The sequence below is a fragment of the Dromiciops gliroides genome, chromosome 2 (assembly GCF_019393635.1).
Source record: "Dromiciops gliroides isolate mDroGli1 chromosome 2, mDroGli1.pri, whole genome shotgun sequence".
NCBI classification, from domain to species: domain Eukaryota; kingdom Metazoa; phylum Chordata; class Mammalia; order Microbiotheria; family Microbiotheriidae; genus Dromiciops; species Dromiciops gliroides.
The window spans coordinates 135,888,680-135,902,385 of NC_057862.1; the positions used below are offsets into that span (position 1 = coordinate 135,888,680).

General features: G+C 36.6%; 1 protein-coding gene across 1 annotated transcript in view; it reads left to right on the forward strand.

Annotated features, from left to right (window-relative positions):
* SYNM (synemin) overlaps positions 1–11,127 on the forward strand; it is a 47,653-nt gene extending 36,526 nt beyond the window's left edge. The window contains exons 4-5 of the mRNA XM_043985371.1: positions 3,183–5,647; positions 6,882–11,127. Coding sequence (XP_043841306.1) covers positions 3,183–5,647; positions 6,882–7,235 — 2,819 coding nt within the window. The 3' untranslated portion in view covers positions 7,236–11,127. The remainder of the gene's footprint in view (positions 1–3,182; positions 5,648–6,881) is intronic.
* The last annotated feature ends 2,579 nt before the right edge of the window (positions 11,128–13,706 follow it).

Sequence of the window (13,706 nt, forward strand, 5' to 3'; positions counted from 1 at the left end):
CTTGATAGACAGCCCACATGAGCAAAGGAAAAGCCACAATGTCTCTGAGGCATTTTCCTCATGGTGGAGCTTTCCCACAGCAAGTCTCCAGTAGGTGGCATCATTCCAATCATTCCAATATATGATATATATATATATATATATCAGTTTCCCTATCTGTAAAACAAGGAGGTTTGACTCAGTGAACCCTAAGTTTCTTTTCAGCTACAAATCTATGATCCTGTGACCAGTAGAATAGTTGGGGATATGAGATTTAAACTGCACAGAGAGAGTGGGCTTAGATGTATAGATTTTGGTATGTATTCATAGAGAGGGTAACTGAAGCAATTTAAGTGGATGAGATCATCATAGAGAGAGTTCAGAGGGAAAAGAGAAGGTTAAGGACAAAACTTTCTGGAGACATCCTCAATTAGTATACAGGAAGATAAAGATGATCCAGCAAAAGACCTGTCAGGTAGCAGGAGAACCAGGGTTAGGGAAGCCGAAGGAGAAAAGTTTCAACAAGTTAAGATCAGTAGTTTTAAATGCTGCAGATTGTCAAGGAGGATGAGGTCTAAGAACAGGCCACAGGGTCTGACTATTTTTTTTTTTTTGCAGGGCAATGAGGGTTAAGTGACTTGCCCAGGGTCACACAGCTAGTACATGTCAAATGTCTGAGGTCCTCCTGAATCTAGGGCTGGTGCTCTATCTACTGCGCCACCTAGCTCTGCCCCAGGGTCTGACTATTAAGAAGATAATGTAATATCAGAGAAAGTAATTTCAGAAAGAGTGGTGGGGATGGAAGCTGGGTTTCTGGGAGTTGGGGAGTAGAGTGGATAGTGAGGTGGTAGAAACAGAGAATATAGATTATGCTTACAAGAATTCCTGAAGTGAACTAGGGGACAGATATGGTATAATGTGCCTTGAGAAGTACAGGGAATTTTATTTTTAAAGGATAGATGTGATCTGGACATCTGTGTAGACAAAAGAGAAAGTGCAGAGAAAGAAGGGGGTTGATTGGTTCTAGAGAAAAAGGAAATGAGTGGGATCAAGGGTACAACTGGAGTTACATATTAGATATGACTAGGAGGAGAGCAACCTCACCTTTTGAGTTTGGAAACAGTAAGAGAAGGTATGAGGACATTTGTTCTCAAAATTAAATAAAATGAATTTTTTATCAAATCATGTTTTGAGATTTACCTAAATTATAGATGATGTGCCTCTATGCTTATGCTTATTGGCGTTTATGAATGTTGATATATGTAGCATATATTTACTTGGACTAACAGTGGTCCAATTCCATGAAACAGAGATACCAAAAAATTATGCCAGGGAGCATGTGAAATGCTTTGAATGTGATGAATGTGGGGAAAGGCTATAGGCAGAGGGGTTATCCTATTATCATACATCAGGAAATGAGGCTTCATTTTGTTGCTGTGGGTTACCTCATTCAGAACTCAGAATGAAATGAAATAAAAACAAAATTAAAACTGAGGACATTGAAGAGTTGATTTATTATTTCAATTCAGTCACTGTTACCTTTTAGCTATTGGGTTATTGGGACTATGAGGGTATTTGGACTATTACAAGTATAGGAAGCGATAGCAAGATGAGGCTAATCAATGTTGCATCAGAAACAATAATTTGGCTTAAACTTTTGGATTATTTCTTTCCTGTGTTGGATTTTCCAAATCCTTCTGTTTCCCAAAATATCCCCTCAAGAAGTTAGACTTCACCATAATGATATATTCTTTTTTTTGAACTATCATTACCTGTTAGAACAAGATTGAAACTCTCAGCCACAGATAGGCTCTGATCTTGTCAAATAGATTTCCATCTGGATATTTAGCTGTACCATTTGGAAATTTACTTATTAAGATATTCATCATAATTTATCAAAATTATCTTACCTGCTTTTAGAAATATGAAAACCTATAATGCCACTTAATGAGTGGTACCTAATGGTAACCTATCATTAGAAAACCTTTTTTTTTCACTAAAAGTAAATGTAAACAAAATGTATCCAATGAGGAAAAGTTGATGTAGTTATAAAAGCTGGCCTATCTGTTGGTATTCCTTTTGTATTTGTACATAGTAGGTTCTTAATTATTGTTTGTTGACTTAAGGAATACATAGTAATTCAAAAGAAACATCCTTTTAAATTCATTCAGATTAACTATGTCTTTTGACATCAAGACTGAAAAGATAGTCATTTTCAATCATGTGGAGAAAGTACAGGAAATGTCACTTTTGGGGGGTTTGTTTCTTATCCTTGTTTCCTAATAGAATTAACTATTTACATTTAAAACACTTAATCATTTTAAAAAAAAACACCTGTCTGGATCTCTTCTTTTCCTTGTTAGCATGGCTTTGGTTTGAGGTTTATCCCAATTAATAAATGCTGTTAGATCTTTTCTTACAGATTCTAAGTCCTACAAGTAATTATTTAATTTTTTTGTTGTTGTTACAGTTAGTGAATGGTAGGACAACATAGAGGAAAGGGATTTTTTTCATAGTGAATTATTTGTAATCCTGAATTTAATTATAACAGCTCAATACTATTGTTATTTTGAGGTATTAGTTGGGACTTGGGAAATGTTTGCATTTGATGCAGATTGTTTAGCTCTCCCCAACCCCTAGTGCTGTGGAGTATATAAGATAGAAAAAAGAAGATAGAGTGACTTTTGAATATTCATGAGTGTAACTGTGGACTCCAAGGGAATTCTACCAAGGCCTGTGTTTAGCTTTATTTAAGCTTCTCAAAATTGGTACTTTTGTAAGAGATTTCAGTTCCATTTATCAAATTCAATATAAAACTGAACAAGTCTTACAATTTGTGCGCCATTTTGTGGTTGGGTTATTATTGTCTAGTAAGTGCCAACTTTATGGGAACAATTAAATAATAGCCTTATCTTCCCAAGCTAGACAAAGCTGTGTGTCCCAAAAGTTTCAGGTAGGCAGACCAAAAATGTACACATCGTCTCATACCCTCCTGTTATAAGTTAATATATCTGTGTGGTTTGTGTATTATTCAGTAAAACCTGTAGTTAGATCATCTTAGTTTAAGTACTTGTCTCTGTCCTTGAAACACTAAACCTAAACTTACATAGTATTATATTGAGTTTTTGGTATTATATTACTTTTGAGATTAACAGTGTTATGACTATAATAATTGTAGTGCATTTTCTGCTTAATTTCTGCAGAAGTCAGGAATACATCATGCCAGTATGTCAATTCAATATTACAAAGAGAAAACAAACGGAATATATTCTCCAGGGAGAAAATAACCTCATCAAATAAAAACATCTCAACACCATATACAAAACGATCAACATTCTTTGGACCACAAGCTACTATAGTAACTGGAAGTGCTCCAAGAAAAGATTTCCTGGGTCCAAGCTATTCTTCCTCTTCCACTCTTAGACAAGAAACTTCATATGAAAGAACTGCAAAAGATCACGGTGAGCTCAGAACACTTCCTACAACACGTGGCCTTTTGAGAAGCATAGAACCCCAGGTGAAAGTGATTCCTGACATCCAGAAAACAGAAAGTAGAAGTAGCATCACCACCTATTTAACCAAAGAATCAACAAGTGCTCAAAAACCAAGCCAACAACATAAAGATGTAAGGATGAGTACATCTGCAAGCACTCAATCTCATGAAAGGAGTGTTTTTCAGGGAAAGAAAACAGAGGAGAGGGTGTCTACAGAGGAGAGAAAACACAAAATAGAACCAACTAAACCTAGACAAGAGGAGAAGATGTTTGATTCTAAAGAAAAGGCTTCTGAGGAAAGAAATTTAAGATGGGAAGAAATGACTAAACTAGATAAGGAAGCAAGAGAGAGGGAAAGTATGCATTTGAAGGGAAAGGCTAAAGGAGGTGAATCAACTAAGGAGAGAACTACAATATTTGGAGAAAAAAGAGAAATACAGATACCTGTTAGCTTTGAGGGGCAAGGGCATGGAAAAGCATCACAAAATGACAAAGTAGAATTATCAGTAAAAGATATACAAACATTTCCAAAAAAGGGTGCCAGTGATAGTAAAACGAAGTGGACAGATGAGAGAGGGCTGAAGTTCAAGGTGGATACCAGTGATGCTGTTGACTCTACAAAAGATGACTCTACAAGAAAAACGATAGCAGAAAATATTGTTTCCAGTATTCTTCAGCAATTTGTGCAGCCTTCTGACTCGGAAACATCTGTTGGGCCTTCTCTGGATACAAAAGTCACTTACATGGAAAGGAAAGAACTTCCTGGTGATGGGAAGGCAAAGACTGAAATTATTGTGGAGTCTAAATTGCTTGAAGAGATAGATGTTTCAGATGAAGATAGCTTGAAGCATCTCCTAAGCAAGGGTGCTAAGGAAGTAGAGATTAAAGGGAAATCAGCAGAAAGCATGATAGGGGATATAATAAATCTCGGCCTGAAAGGAAGAGAAGGGAGAGCGAAAGTAGTTAATGTTGAGATTGTTGAAGAGCCACTAGGATATGTAACTGATGAGAGGACTGACTTTTCAACACCATTTGAGGTAGAGGAAGTAGATGACGTCTCTCTAGGCCTGGAGAGGCATTACAGTGATGAGGAAGGTGATGAAGAAACAAGTATTGCCTTCTCAGGTAATCAACTTAAAAAGACAACACAACCTCATCAGAACATAACTCACTTTGAAGAAGTAACTGAAGCAAGTGACTCTGAAGGAGAGCAGAGATACTTCGTGTCTACTCCAGATGAATCCTCTGGGGTTTATGATAAAGATGAGGATTCTGTGTATGGGCAAATTCACGTTGAGGAAGAATCAACTATCAAGTATTCTTGGCAAGATGAAGTTGCACAGAGCACAGAGAAAAGGAGAAAGAGAAACAATTTGCCTGGAGATGAATTTTCAAGTACATCAGAGATCTTCTCTCCAGAAGAGGATGTGGATTATAGTCACCTGAAGGAACAACCAAAAAGTGATCAATTGCATGCTGAATCCATTGTCATTGAAAAAGAAATTAAAATACCCCATGAATTCCAGACCTCTATTAAAGAAATCTTCTCCAAAGATCCCAAACATCAGCTGGTGGAGACACTCGGGCAGCTGGAAGGGAGCCTGCCTGAAAGTGTGAGAGAGGAGCTGTCTGTCCTCACTAAGGAGAGTCAGGGGGACGCTGGCAATATTTCAGTTAAAAAATTTGAGAAAACCACTGATAGTGGATCAGTCACTATTGTTGCAGAAGTCAATCTCTCACAAACCCTTGATGCAGATCAATTTGATCTGGAACAACTAAGTAAAGATGATTCTAGCAAAGTAGAGAAAATATTACAGTCGGCAGTTCTAGATAGTTTTGAAAAACACCAAGCCCAGGAACCGGAAAGCCCAGATAGTAAATATGGTGTAGAAGTTTCTGGTTCCAGTATTAAATCGAAGCGTTGGGCCAGTAGAGAAACCTACAGTTCATCTAGTGAGAAAGATGATGGTGGAGGAGAACATTATACTGCTGAACATGTTTTTTGCCAAGGTCCAGTTTCTGCAACTGTGGAAGTTAGCAGTCCAAGAGGTTTTGCTCAATCACATGTCTTAGAGGATGTAAACCAGTCTGTAAGGCATATTAAAATAGGCCCCACTGAAATTCGGAGGACAGAGCAAATCTTTTATGAAGGACCCACATCAGGAGTGGTTGAGGTAAGTGTGAAAGAACAATTTAATCACATAGAGGGCTCCAAAAGTATCAGTAGGTCTGTGAGACATTCTGTTGGGTCTTTAAGAAAATCCTTTGGCTGAAGAGATTATTTCTATTTCTATCTCAAGAAATGGGTGGCACAGAAAGTCTTAGGAGGAGTTTTCCAAAGATACTAACAACTTTTAGGGAAATTTTTATTAGTTTCCAAACAATTTCATAATAATCAAGAAGTTATCTTCTATAGATCCATTTATTTTATTTTATTTTGGGGGTGGGGCAATGAGGGTTAATTGATTTGCCCAGGGTCACACAGCTAGTGTCAAGCTAGTGTCAAGTGTCTGAGGCTGGATTTGAACTCAGGTCCTCCTGAATCCAGGCCTGGTGCACCATCTAGCTGCCCCCTACAGATCCATTTCGGAAGCAGGTAAATTTGGAGGAACCAGAGATCTTTCCCAGACAGAAGGGTCAGTAGGCACCCAGAGTCCTATAGGACTCCTTAAATTAGACCCCAAAGAAGTATATGCTGAACAGATTGCAGTGGCCCTCCCTCTGACAAAAGGGAATTCAGCCTCAAAGGAGACAATTCTAATAGAGATGAGTCATCAATCAGGCACTTTAGAATTAGTCCCCAAGAATTTCAGATAACCGAACAGATAATTTACTGTGGACCAATTTCTCATCACATGGAGTTTAATTAATCTGGAGGCATTTTTCCACAGCTGGTTCCTCAGACACAAACAGATCTATAAGAAATTACAAATTAAGTCAGAAAGATGTTCTTGTGTCTGAGAAAAATACCTTCCAAGAGTTTGTCTCTAAATCTCTAAAGGAGAGTACTGCATAAGATGTATCAGAGGCAGATGTAACATCAGTTGTTAGCAAATCTTTCAGGCACATTCATCTAGGCCCCACAGAAACTCAAACGACCGAAGAAATTATCTTCCAGGAACCCATTTATAAATCTTTTGGGGGGGTGGGGCAGGGCAATGAGGGTTAAGTGATTGCCCAAGGTCACACAGCTAGTAAGTGTCAAGTGTCTGAGGCTGGATTTGAACTCAGGTACTCCTGAATCCAGGGCCAGTGCTTTATCCACTGTGCCACCCTCTAGCTGCCCCCTCTAAATATTTTACACTCTCTGGCTCAGATGATATCTCTGAGTCAGAAGGGTTAGCAGAGAGCAGCCAGTCTATACAACATATTAAACGGGGGCCCAAAGAAACTTCATTTACTTTTCAGATGGATATGACTAATAGAGAAGAGACTCCCAGCACTGCTAGAAGCACACGAGAAACTACCATAATTTTTCCTGCAAGGAAGGAAGCAAAAGTTCACATTGTGTCTGACGATGGTGACTGGAAAGACAATGAAAGCAAGAAGGACAAAGAAGCAAGTATGAGTTTTCAGGTTTCTGCTGCTCAAGATAAACAGGCTTACGGTGAACACGTCACAGAGAAGGCTATGTTTGATAAAACAGTACAGCTGCAGAGAATGGTAGACCAAAGGTCAGTGATTTCTGATGAAAAGAAAATTGCTCTCCTCTATCTAGACAAGGAGGAAGAGGAGGAAGAGAATGATGGACACTGGTTTTGAAAATTCAAACAGATTGAGTTTTAATAGTATCTTATATAGTACCCTAACCAACACACTGATAGTTTAAATTGACTCCTTTTTCAAAGGGACTCACCAATTGGGATTGCTGATCCCAAATCCAATTTGTTGTATAATTCCAAGAGAGAGCTCCAAATATTTTAAATTTACTTCCTGGACCCCTTCATGGAGGAGTCATATTAATATGTAGCATATTTTGAAATTTTGAGAATTTTGAAAAGTAACCATTTATTTCCTCTAATCTTTAAGAGGTTTTTAACTGGAGTCTTCTGTCCATTACCGGAGATAGTTTATCAGTTTTGTCCTTGGCCCTGGAAATGTCAGACATCTATTTAAATGATAAGCTCTTATCTGTAATTAAGATGCTTAAGAGTAACTATATTAAAATAACATTTAAGGGTTAATTCATTTGCATGTGCTAATATCATATAAGCTAACATTCTAGGGGAAATAGACAATTAGCTTGAATCTCTTTGCCAGAGACAACATTGCACTTTTAGGTTTAGCATAGACAGTTTTACAGAAAAAGAATTATAACTATAAATTGCTGTTGAGTTCAGTATTTTCAGGAAAACATTTAATTTGCCATAAAAGGAAAATTCTGTTCTTGGATTTGAACCAACAGATTTCAATTTCCCTTACTTTAAAAATGTCATATTTATTTATAGAGTGACCAACTAAATATTCTATTATAATATTTTTAGTCAGTATGCCTATTCTGTATTATAAAGCTTTAAGGAATTAAAAGACTAGAAATGTGTATAGGTTATAGAATCAGTCTTATTTCAAGTTGTAGTGTATGGGGCATAAAGATAGTAAAGATATTACTTTGTAGCTTTGTGCTGCGAGTTCTGTCATAACCCTAAGCATAGGAAAAGCTCAGTTCAAGTTATATTACACTCAAACTTCTCTTTAACTTGATGAAATTCATAGCTACTCATATTCAACACCAACAAACATTTACTAAGCATTTACTTTCTACAAGGTCAGGGAAGATAGATGGTCCCTACACTCAAGGAGTTTTTATAATCTTGTTAGTTAATTCAACTCATCAAATATATACTAGGGATATAAGAGGTACAAAGAGAATTCTGATGTAATTAAAGAGTATAAATGCCTATAACACGAGGAGATATAAACAGTGTTAAGAAGCGTAGTTCCACAGAAAGTGCACGAGATTTGGAGTTGGAAGCCTGGGGTTCAATTCTCCAATCTGCTACTTATTAGCTAAGAGACCTTTGGCAAGAGATGTAACCTCTGGAAATTTTGGTTTTATCATCTATCAAATGGAGATTATATGTACCAACTGAAAGGATTTTTGTGAGGAAAAGACTTTGAAGTAGAATATGCTATATAAATTTCAGTTGTTACTATTATTTTTGTAGAAAGAAGTTTGAGATGCAGTCAAATGATATTAATCTAAAATATATATGATGTGAATCTATAATGACATCATATAAAATGATATAAATCAGATTAATGTAGAAACCAAATATTAGGTGAAAGATCTGCTGTATAGTTGTTGTTGTTGTTGTTTTTGTTTTTGCTGGGCAATGGGGGTTAAGTGACTTGCCCAGGGTCACACAGCTAGTAAGTGTCAAGTGTCTGAGGTCGGATTTGAACTCAGGTCCTCCTGAATCCAAGGCCGGTGCTTTATCCACTGCGCCACCTAGCTGCCCCTGCTGTATAGTTGTAAAAAGTAAAATATTGTACCTTAAAGAAATGACAGTCAAATGGCAAACCTCTTTAAATACCATTACTCAGGTCTTTTCCTTTCCAGACTCAGAGATGAAAAAAGAATATAAATTCTTGGTGATTTTGTCCTTTGAGAAGAAATAAATAGTAATTATAAATTTTGTTCAGGAAAGTAAATAACATGTTTAAAAATACAAAAAGAGTTTCTGAAGGGTTGGGGTAGGGGAAGGAATTGGCAACAGCTCCTAGATCACAATGTAGTACAAACTCACTAGAGATTGATACAGTGGGATTGAAAATGCTCCATGGCACAGACTTAAGAGGCGTATATGTATACACACAATATACAGTGGAGATAAAGATCGGATAATCACTGAGTTTTTATTGGATCAGCTTTTATCATATGCTCTAATAATATGATTTAAAAGCTGCTATCTTTAAAGGTGCAAGGGTATCTCATAAAATAATGTCTCTAGCAACACAAGTTGTAATGTATCAAGAAAAACAATCAATATTTTTAGGCAAGGAGACAGGTTGTTTTTCCCTCATGTTTCCTGTGTCTTTTGCAATGGTGCCATGTAACTGTGTAGGGTAGTAGAAGTGAGACATCAAGTGCTAAGGGCAATTTCAACTTCAGTGACAAATTATCTTGATTTTAGGTTATAATTGGATTTCAAATTTGATTTACCATTCTCAAATATTTTAATCTAAAATATGTGTATAATCATAGAAATTATACTTTTAAACACTCTTTAAGGTATCCTTTTAGCACCATTTCTTTTTGGCAGCTGAGACAGAGAAGATTTATTGAAAGTGACTCGTCTTAATCTGCATATTATGGGGAGATGCACATTAAATGTAGTCCAGCTTTTAAGATGGTCGGTTTTTGTTTTTTTAATAGCCCTCTCTGTGTAAATGGAAGTAGAGAGAAAAAGGTGATTCATTTGAATTGCAGTGTTTTAGTGCATTCTTTCTCTCTGGCACAGAATCATAGGGTTTTGAGCTAGCAAGGACCCTTGAAACCATCAAGTTCAACCCCATCATTTGGTAGATGATAAAAATTAGACTCAGGAAAAGCAAATGACCAGCTACATGTCACCCAGGTGGCAAAGCAGGAGCAGAGCTGGAATTAGAATCAGAGCCCCATCTCCTGACTTCAAACCCGGTGTGCTTTCCATTTTGCCCCATTCTCTCTCCTGTGGCCAGGAGTTAAATGACAATATAACTCACCCTTCTAGATTCAATTCTGTTTCAGAGTTTTATTTCAAAATTGTGTGAGAATTTTAGTTGCAGTCTGTACTGTTTATGTCATCAGAATTCTTCATAAAATATCCATCATGACAGTCTGTTTTATTGCTTAGGAGAGATCATTTCTGCCTTAAGCTTTTTTACTTACACAACTCTTTTAGCTAACCATCTTCAAGATGTATGTTTATTTAAAAAAATAACATGGACATATTTAGTTATTTATTCTCTTTTCCAAAGAAGAATTTTTAAAAATTAACATTCTTCTTGAAGTTGAAATATACTTTTCAAAGAAGAAATCCTTAAACAGTGGTAGGTTTGGCAATTTGCAGGCAAAACATGAACTGTTACTATTATTTTGCCTTATTACTTAGGAATACCTCATGCCTATTTTAACTGTATGACTATATAGCACGGCAGTTTAGTGTAGCCAACACAAATATATCTAGGCAGTTTGAGAGCAGTCAATTTCATTAAACACACATATACACACATATGCACAAAAATGAGTCAAGGCCACAATTTTGCATTGTTCAGGCAAAACACAGCACTCACTTACTACTGAACTTTTCACTTTTCAACAGATTTATCTGACACTATGTAGACATAACCTATGATTATTTGAAGTGTAATGTAAAAAAGAAACAAACATAAAAAACCCTCTGAAGAGTATGTTTAGAGACTGTTTTGTAGATTAGCAGTTATTATGAGTCCTATGTATCTCTTCCAATATGAGAAAACCCTGAATTCAGGTAGGGAAAAACACATCAGGAGTGTTAAGACTTAAATAAAAATCTCATACCAAAGAGTAAAAACTCACTAGGCCCCAAAATAGAATAAGAGGTCATTCATGTGGATATCAAAGAGAATGTTTTTCAAAGATTTTTTTGTTCTCACTGCTTCTTAAACTATAATTAAAGTAATTTACTAAGCACATGTGGTCATTTAAATGTTCTTATTGCAGCAAATATTCACAGCTTGGGCGAAAGGTACTTAGAAGGATTTCCAATGTCTCAAATCCATTCCAAATAGTGTATAAACAATAAATAAAAAACATGAGTTTTTGAGTTAGAACTTGTTAGTTGCTCAGAACTTCAGAGGCTGCCAAATGGGGTGAATTTGGGAAAGTCACTAACATGAAGAAACTTCAAAATGAAGGGTTAAAAAATATAATTTATAAATCTTTCAGAAGACAGTGCAGATAGAATGCTAGCTTCAAACAGAACCACTGTAAAAATTTTTTTTAAAGTATTACAGCCATTCCATAAAGACAGGGCTTTGGAAGGTAGGGCATCATAGATAGAAAGCCAAACTTGGACTCAGGACAGTCTGGGTTCAAGAACTGCCCCAGGCACATAAATGCTGACTTTGTGAGCTGCTGGTGGTGGTGGTGGTAGATGAAGTCATTCAACCTCTCCATGCCTCCAGGAAAATCTTTAAGAACAGAAGTGGTGCTGATCTGAATGTATAGAAGGGGTTTCTTCACTGGGAATTCCTAACACAGTCTGGTCTTTAAAAAAACCAAACCAAACCAAACCTTTATGACCTGTAACCCTTGTACAACTACAGTATTTTTTATTCATTTATTTATTCTTTAGAATCTGAAAAGGGGTTGAGAGTCTCCACTTAGGACAGGGAGTTCCATGAAGGCTTAGAATTTAGGGAATAGTGGGCTCTGACAGTGAAGAAACTTTGTTTTCTTTTCATTTGCAGAGAAACAATTTTTTTTTTTTTTTGGTGAGGCAATTGGGGTTAAGTGACTTGCCCAGGTTCACACAGCTAGTAAGTGTTAAGTGTCTGAGGCCGGATTCGAACTCAAGTCCTCCTGAATCCGGGGCCAGTGCTGTATCCACTGTGCCACCTAGCTGCCCCAAAATAATTTTAACTATAAAAAAAATAAGTATTCTTTGTTTTGTTTTGTTTTTGTGGGGCAGTGAGGGTTAAGTGACTTGCCCAGGTTCACACAGATAGTTATAAGTATTCTTATAGTGGGTGAATTTAATTGCAGAGTATTTTTTTCCATGAGGACCCAAAAGGGAGGAGTTCTGATGAGATAGTTCAGAATTCACAGTTTTAATTTGAACCCAACAGAGATTTTCATATAGCCTCTAGCTATGCTATATATTTAGTCACCCAGACAAATGATTTTTAAATCAACTGTTGGGATTTTTATGTTTCCTTTTCCAAATGCAATGGAAGCCCTTTAAGAGGTTGGACCCTGGTTCCTATTGCATGTACTCAAGAGACATTTAGCTGATTATCCAGTTTTTACATCATTTTTTATGTTACTTAAGATTGGTTAGGATGTTGCAAGTGTACAAAGAGAAAAACATACTTGGAACCTGCTATGGATGTCTGTGAGACTTGTTTAACAAATTGTCCTTAATTGGAGATATCCAGGTCTCCTTCTAGCCCCAAGGTAATTCTTTTCTGCAGTCACAGACAAATGGGAAAATGCAGCCAGTTAACTGCCTAGTCAAAGAAGAATTTTTTCCCTAAAGTGTCCAGGGAATTACAACTAAAGAATTTTCTTTGGTCTGAATAATTAATTCTCAGCTTGGATTTATCCTCTTCTCAATAATTCTCAGGAACTCATGACACCCTAGTGTGCAGCTAATTGATGCAAAGAAAGGGGGCTCTCTGGCCCTGTTTTATACCCTAGTCCCTAACCCAAATGGACCCTCCCCTTTTTCATCTTTGGTCCTATTACTCAAGGGTTACAATCTACATGCAAAAACTAGCTAATTGGAAAGCAGTGTTCCCATCCCTCTTCCTTATATGGACATAACTCAGGGGTGGACCTTATTCTTCCTTATATGGATATAACTCTGGGTGGACTTTACTGAGAACAGGGTTCCTTGAACCATGTGATATTGTTAGCCTGAGGGGGAGGAGGGGATCTGAGACCTTTGTCCTACAAGCAGGTCAGGAGGGGTATAATTGACTGTTATATCCTCATTGAGAGGAGACAATTACCCATTTTCTCACAATAAGAATTCCATCCCTTGCACACAGTAGGCATACAAATGTATGTTGAATGAATTGGTTATGAGGCATGTCTATTTTAGTAACAGAACTTATATAGAATATGAAATACTGAAGACTTTCACAGCTCCAAAATAAATGTGCGCTGCAGTACATTTAGTTAAAACAGAATCACAGAATTTAAAAGTTAAAAAGTAATAAACTAATTTTCTCACACAGAATCTTTGGTTTTGGAGCTTAGGTTTACATGAGCAACACTGATGTCTCTGAAACAGCTCTGGATTAGCAACTATGAATGATGATCTGATAAAGATTAATACTTAAAAGCACAACTACAGCATCAAAGAGCTTTACTACTCGACTTTTTTCTTTTAAAATGAGAGTAATAGGAAAATAGTTTGTCCAATTCAGGATAAGCATGTGAGTTGCATTTCTATAATTTTACAATGCAACATACATCTTACTGGTATTTTATGTTCTTAGATTTTTTTCACTGCCTTTCTCTCATTCTCATTATTAAAGAATGAA